At 40.8% G+C, this 22,690-nt stretch overlaps 1 protein-coding gene across 1 annotated transcript in view; it reads left to right on the top strand.

Moving 5' to 3' along the window:
- SLC9A2 (solute carrier family 9 member A2) overlaps positions 1-22,690 on the top strand; it is a 100,751-nt gene that overhangs the window by 57,463 nt on the left and 20,598 nt on the right. Inside the window, 3 exon segments of the mRNA XM_003794322.2 lie at positions 11,132-11,349; positions 11,841-12,043; positions 22,656-22,690. The exon segment at positions 22,656-22,690 is cut by the window's right edge and continues 17 nt beyond it. Coding sequence (XP_003794370.1) covers positions 11,132-11,349; positions 11,841-12,043; positions 22,656-22,690 — 456 coding nt within the window.

The following is a 22,690-nucleotide window of genomic DNA, read 5'->3' as shown; positions in this document are numbered from 1 at the left end:
TGTAGTATTCCATGGTGTACATATACCACAGTTTGTTGATGCAGGTCTCTTGGTCTTTATTCTAGGTAGTCTCAAAAAGTACTTAAGTTTTGATGGAGGCAAAAAATCAAACCGAACCAAACCAAAAAAACAAAAAAAGAACCCTGAGTGAAATTATATATTCCATTGTTGAACATTATCAGGGTTAGATTTCAGAGCTACTCAGTCTTTCCCCAGCGTGTTTCTGAGTCTCTTCTGGTATTTATCAAGTAGTTCAGATACTAAAGGAATGATAATTTTAGTTTAAGTGAAATGCAAACAAAAAAGTTAATTTTTGTGGGAAAAATTGATGCAATGCATAATAAACCCAATAAATTCTGTATTTGACTGGCTAATGAAAATCAATTCATTACATCCTCAGAATGGCGTTTAAAATGATAGACTATTAATACTGTTTTTCTTGTTAGTACTAATCATACTATCACACTTCAGCGTAGCTAATTAAGTAGATTTTAAGGGTGGGTTGGGAATTCTTCAGACAAGAAAAAACTTGCTGCTAAATTTAAACTATGTGAAACTTTAACAATTTGCTCCCAAATTAAGAAGTGATTCTCTGAGATCTAATTGAAGAATGGAGATTTTTGCATAGCTGGATAATGTTGCCATCATTTTGCTTTTTAAACTCTTCCTTGACTGTTTTTTATGTTTATTTAGAAAATTATGATACTGTTGGCCTGTCTTTCAAGAATATTGTAGAAAATAATATTACTTCCCAGTAGTATATAGGTAAAAATGTACATTGGGAAAATAAATTAGAAATATAGTGGATAATTGGTGAGAAACAATTACCTTTTCTTTTTCAACAAAATTTTTTGTTTCCAGAAAACTGATACTGAAATGAGGTGTATAATTACCATCCAGCTAGCACTTCTGAGTATGACACATTTGGACACATGGTTTAAATCAATTTTTCAGCCTCTTCCCTGAAGGGATTAAAGCCGGAAATTCAGTTCCAGGGACCAAGGCTTGCTTCTTCAAAGACATAGCAGGTGTCCTAAGGGAAAACTGTTATTCCTTTACCTGGATTTTGCAAAGCTTGGTTTACTTTTCTGCAGTTCTCCACATAGGAGAGGAAGTTGGCATGCTGCTGCATTTCCCAGCAAGGCGAGGCTGTAGGCAACCCCTCTTTATGTTGTAGCATTTGTCTGCGGGCACTTCCTCCTTCTTGTGCCACAATCTCTTACATTAGTCAAAGATGAGCTCTGACTTCTCAGTGTTCCTAGGGAAACTGGTCAAGTGGCCATGATTTGGTCTTTTCACATGTGTCCTCACAGTTAATCTCTGGCTATTTGCGGTAACTTGAGTCACCTCATGTCCTTGGAGCCAGGATCCCAGCTCGAACAGTAGAGAGAGGCTCTGTGTCAGTGAAGGAAAGCCAACTCAGACAAGGTAACACCATAATGGGGGGGGATTTACTGACTCATGTAAATTAATATTATTATTTTTTTTTTTTTTGAGACAGTCTCACTTTGTTGTCCTTGGTAGAGTGCTTGGCATCATAGCTCACAGCAACCTCAAACTCTTGGGCTCAAGTGTTCTTTTTGCCTCAGCCTCTCAAGTAGCTGGGACTACAGGTACCCGATATGACACCCAGCAATTTTTTGAGACAGGGTCTTGACTTTGCTTAGGCTGGTCTGGACTCCTGACCTTGGGCAATCCACCCGCCTTGGTCTCCCAGAGTGCTAGGATTCCAGGTATGAGCCACAGTTCCTGGCCCAATAAATTCTTCCAAAGGGCAGGTGAGATTTGACCTTCGAGTCATGGGACTAGGAACTCTCATGTCTGCTGAACTTTTGTTCTTTGTCAACTTTATCTTCCTTTGTGAGATGGCTTTCTTCCCTTAGCTTAGCCATCTTCAAAGCATAAAACCAGGGTCACAGATAAGTTGGACTTTATGAGGTCAGGCAGTGAAGTTTGTGAACTCATCCTAGAAAGAGTGCTACATACCTCATTGCCAAATATAACCATGGTCACCTTTGAGAGACTCCCTTTGGGAAGCAATGCACCTACATTGGTGCTTAGTGCACCCTTCAGAGCAGTTTTGGAACTCTTCTTTTGTAACAACCATTAGAGCTCACATTGTACAAGATCTGACAATGAAGTTTGTGAACTCATCCTAGAAAAAAATATTACATACCTCATTGCTAAATACCACTATGGTCACCTTTGAAGTACTCCCCCTGGCCATCTGGTTACCATAATGATATTCAGCAATGGAGTATGTAGCAATTTTTATAGAATGAGTTCATAAACTTGATTGAACAATTTTGTGTATCTCTGCAACCCTGTCACTGAAGAACAAAGTAAGATCCACTTTACCAGGTTCTGTTGGAAAAAAATTCAGAGGAAGTACTGTGATTGGCCTAGACATTTGGAGAACTGTGACTGCATTATAGAGTATGTCACATGACCAGCCTTGTGCTGTGAGAGGTAGAGTCTGCTGTCAGAAGGAAGCAGTGAACTTAAATTCACTTTGAGTGAGACTGTCATCCCAGTCTTTATTGACTGCAAGTTATCAAGAAAGCTCAACCCTTTATAGCAAAATATAGTGTATGAGGGTTGATGATAATGCTTGAGTTGAGACTTGAGAAAGACAGTTCCAGGTGGAGGGAGGACTGTAATCAAAGGCTTCAATCAAAGCTCTACTATATCTGAGTACCAAGGGGAAGCACTTAGTTTCCACCTGTTTTGTTCTACAAGCAGTTGGGAGCCTTTGGAATCTTTAAGCAGAGATGCAACCAGTTGTATTTCTGGCTTGTGGTAAATACGTGATCTGAGTTCTTCCTTGACTTTTTTACACCATGACATTTTATTGGTACCTGAGTGAAAGCTGTAGATCTTGGCCCTTGACTGGTTGCCCTCAGGCTGAGGAATTCTTGTTTGGGTAGGATTAGGAAATGCTGCTGGCAGCAGGGTGCACACTCTTGCAGGGGAAGAATGTATGAAGACACCTACACACTACCTTGTTTAGGCCAGAGAAGGGAAATCCACACCTAGAACCAAGTCATAAAAATTGAGAGGAGCCAAGGCAGAATGGTTGGCCAAGTGTAATTAAATCCTCAGGGTCCTCAAATCCTACATTAGATCTTATGAGTATGTTCATCCTCCAGAATGTTTTTAAAGGAAATGATTCACGTTTTAACTCTTTTTCTTATTTTCGCTTCCTTCTGTGAGACCTCTACCTGGACTCCCACATTCCTTCCTCAAACATCAATGTGTTTGGGAATCATCTGGAAAGATATTTGCATATACAGGCCACATCCAGAGATCCTGATTCTCCATAGGTCTTGGATGGGGCACAGGCATTTACATTTCTCCATGGATTTCAAGTAATTATATGGCCCATAGACCTATTGCTCTAATACACTTGCTGGGAGCTTCCAGAACTTTCAGGCAATAGGCTCCTGCTCAGTTCCCATGGCTAACGTGAAACCCTGAAGATAACTCTGTGTATATATGTGATGCAGGGTTGTTGCATGGACGTTTCTCATTGCCAAGTCCTGCCTGTAACCTGCCTTCAACATAACCCCATGAATTTTTCACTTGGGAAACTTTAATTCCATCATCAAAATCGTGGTTGAATTTTCCTGCCTCTCTGAGGCCTTTCTCAACACTCCTCAACTACAGTGGGTAGATACCATGCTCCGATGACTTGTGCTTTGTTATGCTTTTGAGATGGTGTGTGTGTTGTCTCTCCAGAAAACTATGGCTGCTGTAGATGCGGATAAGTGATCTATAAACGTTAGTTGAATTGAATTTAAAAGCATTCATAAAGGAGAAAATAGATGTGAAGAATCCATGAAATGGGTAAGGCTACATGATTAACCTATCTTTACAATAGTTTGAATTTACTTTATTTTTAAACTAGACTCAACTAGCAGTAATAGGGCATGTATAGGCATAGAATCATGCTAAGCATAGGTGAATGCTAACCCCTGTTCTCTCAAAGCACATATCTTGGTAGAAAGGAAATGAATAACTGTACAAGGCAGCCTTCAGTGAATCCTCTAATGGGAGTCATGGACTATTACAGAAAAAAGTTTTTTTTTTTTTGGAATTTTCTATTCAGAGAATAGTCAAATGACAAATCATCAAAATAGAAAAGACAGTCTATTTCTCCCCTCAAAGGCTCTGTTAAGGTAGTTTTTATTAGCTGGCTTGAATTTTGCCTATGCTGTATTTTGAGTGATAGAGTGATGAAGAAAACCTTAATTGCTGGTGTAGGTAAAAAGCCACTAATTACAGTGCTTTCACTTTTATGTCTCTAAATTAGTGATAATCACCATATATTTATGTTGAAGTGGAGCAAGATAATAACAAAGCAGGATGCACCAGGAAATTCTGGGCATGATTTACCTCTATGTGGTCCCACAGAATGGAACCTAACACCTGTCAAAACATGGGCACGTTTTGAGATGTTATATAGGCAATGGGTTTTGAAGATAAAATGACAGACCATTGCAGGAAATGAATCGTCTCCAATCTCCAGGTTCATGCCCCTTCAAATCTATCCTCCCCATGTCCTTCAGAGTTTTCTTTCTAAAATATAAATCTGCTCATATTGCACCATCATTACTAGTAATGATTCATCCGTGTAGTCATTGATTAGGAATACGTTAATGACACATCAGATGTTACGATACGCATCGATGATACCTTTATTCACATACTTTCTACTTGAGTTGGGGAGATAGAAATTAGTTATATGATTAAAAATGTAATTTCTCACTTTTCTTCCTAACCTATAGAATAAAATTTAAACTCTTAAGCCTTATGTATAACGGTGTCATTGTCCTACCCCTAATTTTTTCTATCCTTATCCCTTAGCTTCACATCTTCTTCTCTAGCTAACAGAATCATGTGGCAGTGCCGTGAATATGCCACCTGTTTATTTCTATTATGACTTCTTCCTATCCTTGAAGCATTCTTAAGGTGACCAGATTTTAACATTGGTAAAGTGGGACACCATTGATGGGGGGTTGGGTGGTTCTTAATTAAAAATTTGGTCTATATGGAACAACAAAAATTTTCATAGAATGCAAAAATAGTATTGTAATATTTTTTAAAATTTCAACATAATTTTTTACAATTTACAAAAATAATACATTAAAAAAAATTATGTATAGGGAGGCGCCTGTGGCTCAAAGGAGTAGGGTGCCGGTCCACCTGGGCGACCTTGCCCAGGAGGGGAGTAGGGGGTTTACATTAGCCTTTTCATTCCCAAATGAAGTTACATTAACCTTTTCAGCAGCCAAAAAACCGTATATTCCCTTCCCATTGTCCCACTGTTCCCTAGCTTGTCGTGCAATCTTTCCAAAATCGGGACTTTTTAAAAATGCCATGGGATGCAGGACAAATTATAAAAAATTAGGACTGTCCCGCCAAAAGCGGGACATCTGGTCACCTTAAGCATTCTCCTCCTCTTTTTCCTGCTTGGTGAGCTTATCCATAAAGATTTTAGTCAAATATCCTCTTTTGTTCTCTTTTGTGGCAGATGTAGCCATTTAGTTTTCTTGCATTTCCAAAGTATCTTCCCCTTCCTCAATTCTTGCATTTGCAGTGTTGTGATCCAGTTGATCCCTAGATGATTGTTTCTTCTCTTAGACTATAAACTCTTGAAGGGAGAAACTGTGTCTTATTTGATTTCATCTTCCTAGACCCCAGCACACAATTTGGCTCAGAGTATATGCTCAGAACACGTTGCTTGATATTAAATTGCTTTCTGCAATCATGCTAACTAGTTATGGAGATAAGAGAGACATGCATGGAAATGAGGGGAGAGAGAATTCAATGACATGAGACAATTAAAATAAATTTGTACTGGGGATATGAAAGACCAATAGGTTTCATTTTGAAGCTTTGAAATTAAGAAATTTAACCAGAATTTTCTATCATATAAAGAGTCCATTTAGTCTGTTATTTTGGAATAGACAGTATCTCATTGATGTCACAGAATGAGGCCACAAGGCTGTGGACTTCAGGCATAAAAGCATCCCATGTTCACATGATGATGGAGGAATACATCTCCCCTTTCAATAGAGTATGTGCTACTGTGATATGCTGTGACTTGACATTGTACCTATGGATGCTCCAGGCCACATACTCCAAACTCAGGAAGGCCAAGGACAGTCTGGTAGTAGCCTGCACAATTTGCCAGCTTTATAAGTGTCTTGTGATTTTTTTTTTTTAATAAAAATGAAGGGACTCAAATTTACTGTGATGGTGATGACTACCAACTCTAGGAGACAACCTGCTGGAGTGGACAGAGGTTTTATTCTTTCTGTTTCTGAGAAGTTGTTTTGCTTGTACCTCCCTAATGGGAGGGAGATTCATAGTTTGTATACTTATGATGTTATTCAAGGTGAGGTGGTTTGACTTCAGGTCAGAGTATAGTGCAATAGAAAAATCTGGAATAAAAATACCTCCTGGCTTTGCTTGAGAGGCCAGGTGCATCGAGTTGTATGTGACAGACCAGAATGGGAACATTCACTCCCAGTCTCTAGGATGTCTCAGTATGGTAAACTTGCATGCACTTCCAAACAGGACGCTATTGGACATGGGAAACTCTGGTTCCCACCTGGGGTGCACATCCACACTCAGTGTCTCACTGAGGCTGCCTGGAAACTGCATGAAGTTACAGTAACATGTCCAGCCATAGTTTCATGCTATGGATATAAAGCAATTGAAAATGATGCTGTAAAAATTCAGGTAAAATTAATTCATTTTTAATTCAAAGCTGTATGTTCAATCATTCCTGAATGGAAATTTCTGTTAAATTTCTTAAGTAATGAACTGAAGATTATGTTTTGCCTATATACTTTACTTTTTGCCCAATGGATCATGTGAATATGATTTCAGAGGAAAATGTGTAGAACGTTTACAAAAACAACTATTCTTCACTATTCTAAAACTCTTGTTTTGAATGATAAAAATAAATCCAAATCTGTGAGGGAGAGGAAGGTTGTGTTAGTGTGAGGAACCCTGGGGTTTCAATTATATAGCTGATGTTTTATAAGAAAAAGTGAAAGTGACTACAAAAAACTGGGTAGCAGGTAGTTTGGTGTTCATTATTTGACATATCGTCCCTAAATTCAAATGCTTTATAATAGACTCATTAGAAGCATCTTCTGCATGGGAATTGAGAATTACAGAAAACCATATGGACATTATAAGTTACTTTTATTATGAATCTTCCACTTGGTGACATTTTTGAAAGGCTCATTAGTTTGTTATGTTTCTTTATAAGACATGTTATGATTCAGATTCCTAATTACCATAATTTGGCTGTTGCCTTCATTATTTCGATTGGGTAAATCTTACAGTTTAAAGTCTGGTAAGAAAAATTAAGCCAAAATGTGAAAGATGAATATTTTGAGAAAGGATTTATATTCAGGTGGGCACTGGCAAGATGCCCAGGTTGGCTCACTAGGAGGATGCCACTGTCCAGCCTCTTCCCCTGAGTCTCCGTGGCCTGCTGGGGGAGGTTTTCATATTTCACGTCAAGTCAGTATGAATGAGCTCCCACTAGCTTTTGTTGCCAAGTGCATGTGAGCAGTACAAGCTATGTGTATTTGGGGCATGCCCCTGGTTTGGGACACCACGCCATAGAGGGGAATGCAAGCACCTGGTAGTGGGCTAAATAATGACTCCAAGGATGTCCACATTCTAATCCCTAGAATGAGGTAATATGTTGTTTTACATGGCAGAAGGGACTTGGTAGATGTTATTAAGTCAGAACATTGAAATGGAGAGATCCCACTGGATTATTTGTATGGGCTTGATGTCATCACAAGGACCCTTAACAAGAGGGAGAAGGATTGTCAGACACAGAGAAGATGTGACTGGGGAAGCAGAGATCGGTGTGATGTGGCCACAAGCCAAAGAATGCAGCAGCCTCTAGGAACCAGAAAAGGCAAGGAACAAATTCTCCCCTGGAGCCTCCAGAATGAATGAGCCCTGTTGACACTTGATTGTAGCCCACTGTATTGGACTTATGACCTCTGGAAGCATAAGCTTATAATAAGTTTGCATTTTTGAAGCCACTATGTTTGTGATTATTTCATATAGCAGCCCCAGGAAATGAATACAAATAGGCTTGGCTTGAGAATGGATGAGCAACATCATGGCAGGGAGGGAAAGACCTCTCTCTTTCCGAGATCACTGGGCTCACCAAGAACTTGGAAAGGATGAGGGTTAAGTATGCAACAGTGCTTGCTTTGAGCCAGAGTGCCTGAGTTTATACTCTGGCACCACCATTTATTTGCAATGGAATCTTGAGTAAGTGAACCTCTGTCTGGCTTTGTTCTCCCTTGTATAAAAACAGGAATGATAATAAAACTTACCTCAGAAACTTGTTATGAGGCTTAACTGACATCATCCATTCAAAGTGTGTTTGCACAGTACCTGGCACAAAGTAAAGGCGCTATAAACATTGGCTATAATTATATAAGCCCTTAGTTATTCATAGGGCTTGCCATGTGTTGATGGCTGCTGAATTTTATTGGCACACTTAATAAGACCATTCTTTACTTTGGGAAACCACAAAAATTATACATCATATGAATCTCAAAGAAATACCTGCTCTGGGAGTTTATGATGTGGGCTATTCTCACTGGGGTTAGGTGATATCTCAAGGTGACTTTGATTTACATTTCTCTGATGATAGGGACAACGAACATTTTTTCATGCATTGGCCATTCATCTGTCTTCTCGGGAGAAGGTTCTGTATGTGTCTCTTGTCCAGTGATAAATAGAGTTGTTTGCTCTTTTTTTGTTGATTAGTTTGAGTTCTCAGTAGATTCTGGTCATTAGGCCTTTGTCCAATTTGTAACATGCGACTATCTTCTCCCATACTGAAGGTTGTCTGTTTGCTTTAGTTGTTGTGCCCTTAGCTATGCAGAAGCTTTTTAGCTTGATCAGGCTGGCTGGGGTACAGAAAGAAGAGAACACTATATTGTTAGTGGTATTGCAAATTAATACATCCTTTTTGGGAAAGAAGTATGGAAGAAGTCTGGAAAATCCTCAGAAAGCTAAAAATAGACCTTCCATTTGATCCTATAATTTGATTACTAGGTATCCACACAGAAGAAAATGAAAACATTTTACTAGAGGGATATTTGCACTCAAATGTTTATAGCAAGTCAGTTCACAATTGCAAAGATGTGAAAACAACGCAAGTGCCCATGAACCCATGAATGGATAAATAAACTGTGTTATATGTATACCATGGAATACTTACTATTCAGCCATAAAGAAAGATGGCGACTTCACATCTTTTGTATTTACCTGAAAGGATTTGGAGAACATCCTCTGAAGTAAACTGTCACAGGAATGGAAAAGCAAGTCTCTGATGTGCTCAAAATTAATATGAAAATAATAGATGAACAACTACATGCTTGCATGAGAGAAAAACACATTTAAATTCAAGAATTCAAGAAAGAGGGAGGGAGGGTGTATGATAAGCTCTCACCTCTCTGGCACAGTGTAGGGGTCTGTGGCACACCTCCTAGGTGAAGTGCTCAATTGCAACTTAGACTTTATATTGAACCTAATTGTATGTACTAATCTGAAATATAAAAAGTCATTAAAAAACAAACAAAAAAAGAATTGTTACTCATTTTGGGGGACAATGATGTTGTGGTTAAATATATGGTCATTAGATTGCGGGAGCCTTTGTTTTTTTTTTTAAAGATTGGACTCAAAAATCAATATACCTCTGTAAGATTTCTATGTGAGGAAGAGGGCTGTTTCTGGCATTGAAGCATGTTCATGGTTACATGTTTAGGTCTTAACTCGGAGCATCCTTAGGTTTCTATTCTTCTACTTAATCCCTATGCTCACTGGGAGGAGGGTTTTCTTAAAACAGCAAAAATCTTCTGGGGAAAGGCGGACCACGTAGGGAGAGGAGGGTGTGTGTGCACGCAAGGTCATTGTAGTGCTAGAGTTATGAGAATTTGGAAAACCTCATAGCTCATGACTGGTAATTGGTTTATAGCAGGGTTATCCCTGGGTGGAAGGCAGGGCATCTTGTTTGAATTTCACTATCCTGTTCCATTCTATAGCACCTTTTGTAATGAAGTCCTTTGGTATTGTAACTGTGTCTCTTTCTATGGGTTGTCACCTAGTTTGTCCTAAATTCCCCTTTGTGGGTAGCATTTGAGTTGGTGGGAGGTGGTAGACAGAAGGCAGCCCATGTGTGCAGTAGGCAAGAAGATAGGAGAGAACAAGCATGTGTCTGGCAAGTTCCAGATAGTGGAGGCGTAGAAGGTGTGTGCTAGAGTAGAGAGTGGGTGGGATGTGAAACTGGAATTGTCCAAAGCACTCCTGTGAAGAGCTTTGGGTCTCCACCTTGGGAGTGTGGACTTGATCCCAGAGCCCTTCCTCTTGCAGAGGTGCCATATTAAAATAAATACTCTGGGAGTGGAAATAAGGGCTTTGTGGTCTCAGAGTTTTGGAAATGCTGAGGAGAATGAACCAAAGAGTTTCTTTCCTTTAGGAATGCTCAGAGCTTATTTTGAATTTCCCAGCATTTCTAACATGCAAATAGGAATGAGACTCAGAACTAAGCAATGGATCCAAGAGATATTCAAGATCGAGAATTCAAAACAGTTGGTAACCAAGGATATGGGACAGGGGCAGAGGTGACAGAGAGAGATGTTCAGTGCAACCCTAGTTTGAAGCTTAAGATTTTATGTAATAGCTTAGGATTTTTAGATAATAGGGGACTAGAATATATGAGGGAGAAAGAATCAGTTTTGTAGGAAGATAATGAATGTGATATTTATTTTGGACTTGTTTTATTTAAAATACTGAGGAGAGTGAATACTGGTGCTTTTGTCTATAGACCTTTGAGAGCATGTATCTGGCTGGAGGGGACTGAGGGGCTGGAACACTGGGTGGAGTTGGCTAGTTTGAGCCATAGGTGTGCATGAAAACCTCTGAGGGATGAGAAGGTAGTAGGATTGCACCTCATTGATAATATTGTAGCCAGGGGTGGAAGTGTAGAGCTATAATTTGGCCCTTGAGTGCTGACTGTTGCATCCTGACTGAGATCGTTGTCATCTGTAAATAGAAGCCTTATCTGCTTTTTCAGAATCACTGCTTGTGCAATGACTATGAATAAGTATGTGGAAGAAAATGTGTCCCAGAAATCCTACACGACCATCAAGTACTTCATGAAGATGCTGAGCAGTGTCAGCGAGACCTTGATCTTCATCTTCATGGGCGTGTCCACCGTTGGGAAGAACCATGAGTGGAACTGGGCCTTCGTCTGCTTCACACTGGCCTTCTGCCTCATCTGGCGAGCACTGGGTAATGAGCCCATGTTTGCTACATGAAGATTCAGGGAGAAGGGGGCATTCTACCCCGTGTCCATCCCTTGCTTTGTCTGAGGCTCTGTTTGCATCTTTATTTCTTCTTCTTTCTCCTCTCCTTCCTCCTCTTCCTCCTTATCTTCCTCTTCCTCTATTTTTTGCCTCTTCTTCCTCCCCTTCATCACCTCTTTCGTCCTCTTCCTATCTTTCCTGATGTACATTTTTTCTTCCTTGAGTATCTTCAAGCCTTTGCAATAAGTCACATTAGTCCATCTCGCCTCCCCTGATTACACATATTCACCCAGGATCCTGGAACTGCAATATCAAAGGCTCTGGGCTTTGGTACCAACAAGATAGAGAAAAGGGGGAGACCTTGGAGCTTATTCTTAAAGCCTTTGCCCTGTCACAGAAGCACAGCAAATGAGCCTGTGTGTTTTCACATTCTGACCCTCACAGTTTCTTTTATGGGGGTATTGTCTTTCTTTGCAGGTGTCTTTGTCCTGACTCAGGTCATTAATTGGTTCCGGACCATTCCCCTGACCTTTAAGGATCAGTTCATCATTGCCTACGGAGGACTCCGAGGCGCCATTTGCTTCGCACTGGTGTTCCTGCTTCCCGCTGCCGTGTTCCCGCGGAAGAAGCTGTTCATTACAGCTGCCATTGTTGTCATATTCTTTACAGTTTTCATTCTGGTGAGTAGAGTTCTTTCTGCTAGCAAAGTCTGTCCCTGTACCAGAAGGAAACAAGATCTTTCAGTCTGCGGTAATGAAATCTATTTACAGGATGTAAAGTGGCAAAGTTGTATTGAAGCTTTGGTAGTTATATTATTAGGGAAACTATTTCCTGTCTGGGTTCATGTCCCATGATTGTCCAGGGGTGTAAGAGAGTCTGCTGTGGTCGTGTGGTCTGCACAGAGGAATTATTATTTAAGGAAGCTCAGCTAAGTGATCTAAGCTTACTACCGGAAAATTGTGAACTATGGTTGCTAATCCTCGTCATTTGTCTTGCTCTCTGACCTAGTAAGTGTACTTGTTGAATGCTAGTCATGTATGATGACCTTCCAGCCACTATTTGACCTCAGTTGACTGCTTAGCAGTGCCTCCCCCCCACACTGAAACAAAGGAATGGGTAAACACAAGCTGAATACTGGGAGACAGAAAGTGGGGTGGACCTGTGTCCAAATCTTCACTTTGAAGTTTATCAGTCTTCTTAAGTTAATATGCAAGCCTTCAGAAGATTATATTTGCTGAAATTAATTTCTTAAATATTTACTGGGCTCCTGCTATGTGTGAGGCAGTACTCAGGAGCCTTAAGATCCATAAGTGAACAGAACATAAAAAGATCCCTGTCCCTGTAGGGGAAAATACCTTGCGGGGGCTGGAGGGGCAGGCCCCAGGAAGAAACACAGTGAACCAGTAAATCTATAGAGCATGTCTGAAGGTGAAAGATACCGCACAAAGGGGACAGTAGTGTGTGTGTAGAGGAAGGCGTTATAGTTCTGAACAGAGTGGACATGGAGAAAATTGACAAGTGAGCATGTAGGAGGTAAGGCATTAACAAGCCCAAGAACCTTCCAGGCATGTGGCTGAATGACAAGTGTGTCCTGAAGGCAGTGTGCTCTTGGCCAGTGTGGCGGGAGGGGAGGGGTAGGAGAATGAGTTAAGGGGAACTGGAGCCCTAGGTCATGTAGGGCCAGAATGCAGGCCAGCGGAAGGTTTCGTGTAGCTGCGTGACGTGTTCTGACTTACTCTGTAAGAGGATCCTGGTGGCTGCTGTGTTGAGAACAGACTGTCAAGAGGAAAGGCACAAGCTGGGGATTCAGTGCAGAGGCCACTTAGTCATGGGGCGGGACCAGGCTGATGGCAGTGGATTTAGTGAGAAGTGGCAAGAGCAGAGAATATATTCTGGTGTTGGGACCTACAGGAGTGCCCAATGGGTTAGACGTGGGTGTACAGAATGAGGAGTCACAGATGACCTCAGGGGTTTGGGTCTGAGCAGCTGGAAGGATGGACCTGTCCTCAAGGAGCAGGAAGGGGAAGTCTGTGCAGGGAAGAGGTAGGAGGGGGAGACGGGCAGTGCAGCTGTGGGATGCTGGGTGAGGGGTGTCTGTTTGCCTCCAGTGGAGATGTGGGATAGGCAGATGCTAGGAGTCTGAAGTTGAGGGAAGAAATCGATCATCAGCAGACAGATTGCATGAGAAGCCACGAAACTGGATGCGATCATCAAGGGAGTGAAAATACATACTGAGGAGACCAACAAGGAGGACCAAGCGCTGAGCCCTGGGGCAGCCCAGCTCTAAGATACTGGGAAGAAGAGGGATGCTGACATGGAGACTGAGATTAAGTGATCAGTGAGGAAGGAGGAAAACCAGGAGATGTATGTCTTCTAAAAAAATTTCATATTTATTTAATAATTAGTCACAGAATGCTTTCTGGATGCCTGACTCAGATCTAAGCACCTTGCATGTTAATTCATTTAACCCTCATAAATTTAACCCATCATTTAACCCATCTCCCCCTCCTACCTCCTCCCTGCACATTTAACCCTCATAACAATTCCATGGCACGTAATTCTTAGGGGAGCCACTGCTTTTTATCCCTATTTGTAGAGGAAGGTGAGGCACTGAAACTGAGATCACATGATTGTACTGGGTTGACACAACTAGTAAAAGGTAGAGCTTTTTCCTACCTTTTGGTAGTAAAAACCTGTTTGGTCTTAACCCTAAATCAGGTGCCTGGCAGAGAGCCTGGTGGGTAGTGAGTGCTCAGTATTGCAATGCACCGTGATTCTCCTCCTTCCTTCCACTCAGCTATCCAGATGTCAGTTCATCCTTCATTCATCCATGCCTCTCCATAAGGGGGCAAGATCCTGGGAGAAGGGGTCTGGGATCCTGGAGAAGGATACCTTGTGGGAGACCCTTTGCTAGTTAAGGTGACTATTTTTTGTTATTGCCTTTGTGATTGACACCTTTCTGAGGCTGGTTCTCTGCAGTGGTTGCTGAAATAGCAGTCTGTTAGGTGACAATAGGATGAGGGCCTAGTGGTTGATGATAGTGTAAGTAGAAATGCAGAGTTCCTGCTCTTGAGGACAGAAACCAGTCGCCTTCATATGTAGGTCAGGTTAGCAAAGGTCTTTCTGCGGAGGTGATATTTTATCTGACATGTGAAGGACATGGAGTCAGCTAGGATCTGAGTAAAGTCCATTCCAGAAGGAAGGGAGAACTGATGCAAAAGTCCTAAGATGGGAAGCTCCCGGAGCAGAAATAAGGAACTAGGTGGGTAAGGAGAGAATGGAAATAAAGACAGAGGTTGTTGTGCTTTGATGACTTGAAGAGCATGGTTTTATCAATAATTGGAGAGTGATGAGAAGGATTTTAAGCCAGGGAGTGACATGTCTTCAAAAGATATCTCTGACTGCTGGGTGAGAGAATGGGTCATAGGAGACAGAAATAGAAGCACCAAGACTGATTCGGGTGTTCCCATAGTAGCGTGGGCCACAGATGATGGCGATTTAGCTCTGGGAGGTAACAGCAGAGATGGAAAGAAGTAGATGCAGTCCTGTTTTGGGGGAGGACTGTTCAGCAAGACCCAGTGTGGATACAGGGGTGCAGAGTCAAGCGTGACTCCAAGGACAACTTGTGAGGCTTATGTTGTGCAGAAAGTCAAGGAGCTTGTGAGAGGTGGGGAGGGGGGGGAAGCTGGAAGTCAGGAAGTTCCACCTGTTCTCTGACAGGGAGGGAGAGAGGTAAAGGTACTGGGTGAAGGTCCTGATGGAAGAGGGGAAAGACCATAATGGAAGAGTTGAGCCATGGTGGCTAACACAGCAAGCCAACCTCCAGTAGCGGGGAGATTTGGGGATCAGAACCCAGACACTACAAGTGCAGTGATGGCAGTCTTTCCCTGATTAGGTTTAAGGATAGTCTGGCCAGGTTCACGTTGAGGTCCATGGGGATGACGTCGCTGTAGCTCCGCCCTGCTGATGCCTTCCTTTCCTGCTCTCTGCCCTGTCCTTCCATGTACACAGCGTGGGGACTGATGTGCATACAGATTGCCTGGTTCCCTGACTCTGCCCACCCGCTCTTCCTCCCATTCTCCTCCCTGCCACTGGCTCTTGAGACCATGAACACACACACATGCACACATACACGAATACATGCACACTCGCTTCAGAAAGGATATCTTTTCCAGACGACATCAATAATTAAGGAATACAGTGGGAAAAAACCTGGCAGGAAATACTTAGTGAGCTACAAATATATTGGGAATAACTAATTCTAAATCCATGCATGAAGTTTTGCCTTTTAAGTGTTCTTTTATAATTGACAGCTTTTATTTTTTTTGCAGTTTTTGGCTGGGGCTGGGCTTGAACCCACCACCTCCGGCATATGGAGTCAGCGCCCTACTCCTTTGAGCCACAGGTGCCGCCCAACAGCTTTTATGCTGGTAGACCTGTTACTAAACTTTACATATGCTTTTCTCCCCTTATGTCAATATTTCCCCCATAAGCTCTTCCAACATGATAATATTGAGTTAGCCCTACTTCCAAAAATAGAATTTCTTGCTGTGTTATTTGATACCATAATTTATAATGAAAATTCTAACATTTCTTAGATTGTGTTGCTATTTAGAGAAAGTTGTTTCTTTTAAAGTTCTTTCTTTATGAAATATACCATATGTTATCAGAATAAATTCTTGCTTGTGGAATATTGAGTGAATATCTGATTTCTTGGATGTTTGGGTTCATTTTCTTTCCATTACAATTGGTTATGTTATTTATATAAAATATAATGTGCTGTTTATGTATTTGAGTTACATTCTAAAGTAGAGAGAGCAGTAGTCATATAAGGCTCTAAAGACTTTAGAGTGAGGCTGTTCTGGGCTGATGTTCTGGGCACACGTCTTGCAGCCTCTGTGGGTCTCAGTTTACCTGGTTATAAAACCTTGGCAGTGGCACCCCTCTCACAGGCAGCGCAGGGAAATAGGTAAAGTAAAATCCTGAGGCAGATTTTTAACCTTGTTATTGTTAATGTTTTATTACAAAACATTAAGAAAATTGTGACAAAAGAAAGAATTATTTAAATTCTTTCAATATACTTTTTCTTGGGGGGGGGAAGGAAAAGTGGTTCAAGTATAATCATTGTTATTTAGTTAGTCCCTGTAATTCTGTGGCAGCACCTCAGGATTCTGCAAAAGCATTCAGTGGTCACCTAGAAGCCCATCAGTTGGCCAGGTTGACTGGATTCGAGATGGCCTTATTTGGGGGGTCAGTTGCACATTAATGATGGAATTTATTGTGAGTTACTGTGCAGAACTTGGAAGTATATGAGATTTTCTGTACTTGCAAGCTAACGAGTTATTATTTTGTGGATGCTGATGGAATACTCCTGTGCCAGAAACAAAGGACATTCTTGCCCATGGTGAAAGCAAAAGGCAGAGCTTTGTGTAAGTTTTCCTCACCATCTCATCTTGTGGGAGTGACACCAAGGGTCTGCACATGTTGTGGACTGCGTTACAGGAGGGACAGACTGAGCTGGGAGATGTGTTACTTCATCTCTGAAGATCCTTCGTTGCTTGCAGGCCTGAGAAATGGCCCGGGTAGTTAAGGCCTTCCATTGTTGGCACCCTCTGCAAGAACATGTGTGATACTCAGGGCCCTTGGTGGAGTGACCTTTCCCGACAATTAAATAAACCGTGGCTACTTTAGCCTCTCAAACTGGAGGGATGCTGCCCACTGTTTTATAGACATTGTGAAGACCTTCACATGTGCTTTCTTTTATCAAATAAATGGTCATATGTTTTGTCTGGCTCTCTATGTAGCTTAATAATGGCACCATCTTTACGTGTAGTTAACATATACCACTACTAGGTAGAATTCCATAGAACTTAGAATAATTTATTCTTGACCTACAGCAAAATGAACAAGATGATTCGACTTTTTCAAGATAGAAAAATGTAGGTGAGTAGAATATGAAAGAAAGAATAGTAATGAGATTTCTAAGTGTTTTGCCCAAGCAACCAGCTTTCAAGGTGAAAGCAACCAGGTGATCTTGTTTTTTTTTTTTTTTAGAGACAGTCTTACTTTATCACCCTCGGTAGAGTGCCATGGTGTTATAGCTCACAGCAACCTCCAGCTCTTGGGCTTAGGCAATTCTCTTTCCTCAGTCTTCCGAGTAACTGGGACTATAGGTGCCCACCACAATGCCCAGCTATTTTTTTGTTGCAATTTGACCAGGGCCGGGTTTGAACCTGCCACCCTCGGTATATGGGACTGGTGCCCCACTCACTGAGCCACAGGTGCCACCCCCTCAACCAGGGGATCTTTAATTTAGCTGGGGGTATGGAGAAAGTATTGAGTTTGAAGGGCGGGAAATGAAGTGTACAGTTTTGAATGTGCATATTTTGGATGTACACACTTGCCTGTTACGTGTCCAGGTAGAGATGTGGAGTGGACGACCGTATATACATCGGAATCTAGAATGTGGAGAAGTGAGAGTAGGAGATATAAATTTGAGAGTCATCAGTATATAAATGGCTTTTAAGGCTTGAGTCTGGAGAAATTATCCAGAGAATGAGTATAGACAGAATATAGAAAAGAAGGCATCGAAGGACTGAACCCTGAAACAGACCGATATTTAGATATTAAGGAGCCAGCCCAGGAAACTGACAAGGGTGAATGGTAAAGGAGAAGTCAAGAGAAGAGCGTATTCAGGAAGAGCACATCCTAGCGGTTGTGACAAATGCAGCTGCAAGGTCAGGAGAGGCTTACTTGGAGAACCGAGCCTTGTAGCCACAGGTGATGAGTCGCCACCCTCACGAGGGCATGATGGGTCAGAGGATGGAACTCTGGATTTAAGAGAGAATTGTTAAGAGAGAAATTGGAGAAAGACGATACCGGCAACTCTGTTGAGGTCAGGTAGAGAAGAGAGTGGTGGCCAGAGCACGCCTATTAAAGGTCAGCTTTTGTTTCTGGTTTTTAAAGATGGGGGCTGTAGCAGCCTGTGGAAAGGCTGATGGTACAGGAGAGTGGGGGACACTGGGGATGCAGGACAGAGAAGGCCATGGGTTGGCAGCGATACTCAACCAGGGTGCCTGAAAACTTTTAGAGATTGTTAATTAATTTATTTTGGAAAGAAGTTCAAAACACAGCAAGTATGTTCTTATTTTTACTCCTTTTTTTTGATCGACATAATTTAAGTGTGCCATGGTAGTTTAATTAGAGACTCAAGTGTGCCATGAGATTAAACGGTTGAAAACACTGGTTTAGGGGTAGAAACGAGCATAGAGGGAGCGATCACTGTTCAGCTGTCTGGGAAGCGCTGAACGACAGACAAAGCCTGGACACTCTTAGGGCTGTCATTTCACTTATCCCATTCTGAGATAAATACTAGTCAGTTCACCATCTCTGTGATTAAGTGTGTAATGTGAGTGAGGCCTTGTGTAACCAACATAGCACTGACAGTGATTATTTTTAATAAATGCAAACCGTTCCTTCAAGATTTTTTTCTGGAAGTTACCTGCTAAAACAGCAAGGAAGTAGAAGGAAGTTTCTCTCTCTTCTTTCTTTTCCTTTGCAAATATTAATTCTAAAAACAAAATAATGAAAAAACTCATTGTCTTGCAAAGAAACAGACTAAAAGGATGCTCGTTGTGCTCCCAGAGTAGCTGGTTATTTTTTTACCCCCTTCACGTTAATGGAAGCAGTGGGAGCTGAGTGGGAGGAAAGCGGAGATGGAACAAGGTGGAAAACAAATCACAGCTCCCTGTTTTCCTCCCTGGCCCTGCTGTTAAAGGATGCCTTTAGTCAGGCCTGACCCTCAGGCGTTCTGTTTATGGTGCCACATGAATGGATGGACATTTAAGTTGTGCTTTGCAAATACGATTTTCTGTGGTTTGATGGAAAACTAAGGGTTTTTTGTTTTTTTTTTAATGTATAGGAAGCTTTATCAGGTTGCTCCCTAGGTAACCTAAATTACAAATTTCCAATGTGGTAAAATAAAATCCCTTCCCCCAAAGTGGTCTATTTCCTTCCTTCCCTCTCTTTCTTTTTCTTCACTTTTTTTTTCTTATTTATTTTCCTTTTTCTTCCTCTTCTCTTCTCTCTCTCTCTCTCTCTGTAAGAGAGACTCCTAGAATACAACACCCAGGTTGAAGAGCTTAATATGGTAAATGCCTCACCCATACCATGTGCTCTGTCCCCAAAATCAGTGATTGGCAAAGGAAAGAAAGGGGGAGGAGAGAGGGAGGAAAGAAGGAAGGGAACCTTTATTAAATTATAGCTATTGGGCACTACGTGATCACTGTAAATAATTCAAAGAGAAAAGAGCCAACTATTAAAATAAACTAAACAAACATATATTTTTATAAGTTTTAATTATTTCAAACATGATTATGTCGTACTTTTAGAAACTTGAGTTGATCTTGGTGGTAGGCTGTACTTGCTTCCTGGAGTGGATGACTTATGATTTAGATAGTAGTGCATTCATTTCTGGATTATCTGTCAGGAGGAAGGAATCAACGTGGGCATGGGGACAGGCCCTGTGTCCTATTTTTTCTTACGTCCCATATTTACAAAAGCTGCTCCCTTATTATTTACCAAATGAATGCTGATAGGAAAAAAGCATGTTAAACTGCAATCTTTAGAACATAGTATATAGTTTTAAAAGTTGCGTTGACTTTGTTGACTTTTCCTTGAGCCATTATTAAACTAGTAGTTTCATAGAATCTGGAGCTCGGTGAAAATGTCTCATCTCTGAAAACCACATATTTACACCCATTTTCATTTACATGAGTGAGAAATTAAAGAACCTGTGTTGATTGGAAAATTGTTACTACCTTCTATATTATTTCAAAGTGGTAGACTGAAATGCAAATAGAACACAAGATATATGTCTTATACCAAATTTGGCCCACATCAATTCACATGTCAGAAAGTTTAAATGAAAGGTAAGCCAAAAAAATGCCAGAGCTGTTGGACTGACAGGGGTACCTGTGGGTATGTGTGAGAAAACATTCTTAAGGACTTCAAGACATGGGGAAAAGTGAGATGAAAATCAAATGCATGGCAGGAAACATAACTACATCCATCCACATATCCACTCCCTTCTCCTACAAAACCCACAGCCCTTCCCTTCCTTTATTACTCCTGCCAGGAAGTAGTGGCCATCAACCCAGTGAACAAGAAACCTGGGACTCTTCCCTCGCCCTTCATGCACATCCCTCCTCACCTGCCCTGTTTTGGTGCTGGTATTCTAGACTTTGAAGCATCTTAGCTGCTAGTTTGTACCTGTAAATTCTCCCCTCCCTCTTCTTTTTCTAAAATATTCTGGTTAGATTTAGTCTCCTGGGTTAATTTAAAATCAGCCTCTCAAGTTATGCTAAAAATCTTTTGGGATATTTTACTGGAATCGTGTTGTATATACATGTTAGTTGAGAGAAAACTGTCATTATAATAACATTGTTATCCCATGTAGCAATTGAAGGTTTCTTTTAAAAATTCAGATATTTTTAATGTCCTTTAAGTTTTATAATTATTTCTGTAAAGGTTTTATGCATTTATGATATATGTTGATATATATATATATAGAGAGAGAGAGAGAGAGAGAGTACATGTAATATATATAGTCAACTAGTATTCATATGTAACATATATTAGTGTGTGCTTATATATATACTTACTTTATATTTTTTCATTGACATTGTGTAGGTCTTTTATTCTGTTATATTTTTATTTTTTTTAAATTTTATTAAGTCAAATACATATAGCTCATGAATACATTCATGCATAAATGGGGTACAATGTGCTGATTTTTTTTAATACAATCTGACGTGGTTACATCAAACTAATCATCATAGCTTTCCCCTCATTTACTTGATTATTGTGCCAAAACATCTATGTTCTACACTTCACAGATTTGACTTGTACCCTTGTCACATGCTCCATAGGTGTTATATTTTTAAATTATTACTATAATTTTTTTTTTTGAGAAAGAGTCTTACTATGTCTTCCTTGGCAGAATACTGTAGCATTACAGCTCACAGCAACCTCCAACTCCTGGGCTTAAGTGATTCTCTTACCTCAGCCTCCCAAGTAGCTGGGACTACAGGCGCCTGCCACAATACCTGGCTATATTTTTTTATTGTAATTGTCATTGTTGTTTGGCAGGCCCAGGCTAGATTCAAACCCTCCAGCTCTAGTGTATGTGGCTGGCGCCCTAGCCACTGAGCTACAGGCCCCAAGCCTTTAAATTACTTTATGAGATGGATTAGGATTGTTGATTTCATGTTAGTTACTTTACTAAACCTGTTATTTTTAGATGTAAAAAGATTATCTTAGAGGACAAAAAAACCCTAGATCATCCATGAGCCACAAAAATTTTGTCCTTCTACTTTCAGTATTTATACATCTACTTTTCCTTTGTCTATTCATATTTAATTGACCGGGACAGGCAGAACTGTGCCAAATAGCAGATAGAGAGCATCCTTCTATTGTTCCAGGTCTAATGGAAACGGCTTTAATGTTTCATTATTAGATAGATGTACACTGGAGATTTCTGGTAGATATTTGTTATCACATTAAGAAATTTTTTTCCCTTCATTGTTTGCTGAATAGCTTACAATGCCCTGCATTTCCCAAATTCACCCATGGAGAGCCCCAAACTGACTCTGAGCCCTTCTTCCTGCTGCTGCTTTGCTGTCCTGTGGTCTCTGCTGGAATCTGCTCCCAGCATCTTGGGAGACCACTGTCCAGGTCTGCTCTGCAGGAAGCTGGCCTTGACCTGCTTCCTGTGTCCATGCCTATCACTCCTCTTCTGCCCCACTTTGTAACTATTTTTGGGTATATCTGACTTCTTACAAGACTATAAAGTCCTAGAGCTGAGGTCCTTAACCATTCATCTTTGTATCCCAAAGGCCCAAGGCCCTGGCATGTATGTAACAGAAATTCAGTTAAAATAGTTTTTGATAAATGAATGAATGAAGGAATAATTGAAAAGTTTTCTATGGATGATACAATAAATAGGCGATTTCTCTGAACTTGATAATGCTTTATTATTTCTTAGAATTACTTTCTCAATTTCTTTCATTTTTTCCCATTGTTTTGTGTTGAGACCTGGACCTTTGAAAATATGCCAGCTGTTATATCTGAAAAGAAGGAAAAATTAACAAGAGGTGACATTTACCATGCTGAATCTTGGGAGCAGAATATCTTTTGTTGTTGATTATCAAAGCTTAGGAGAAGAGATGTTATTCTTGAATTTTTAATTTTGTTTTATAAGAGAATTCACTAATCTTTTTCTTTCCTGTCTAGGGAATAACCATCCGCCCACTGGTGGAGTTTCTTGA

The sequence above is a fragment of the Otolemur garnettii genome, unplaced genomic scaffold, assembly GCF_000181295.1.
Source record: "Otolemur garnettii isolate 467f Iridium unplaced genomic scaffold, OtoGar3 scaffold00079, whole genome shotgun sequence".
Lineage (NCBI taxonomy): Eukaryota > Metazoa > Chordata > Mammalia > Primates > Galagidae > Otolemur > Otolemur garnettii.
Note: the sequence above shows the minus strand (reverse complement) of the source record. Positions and strands in the feature narration are given on the sequence as shown.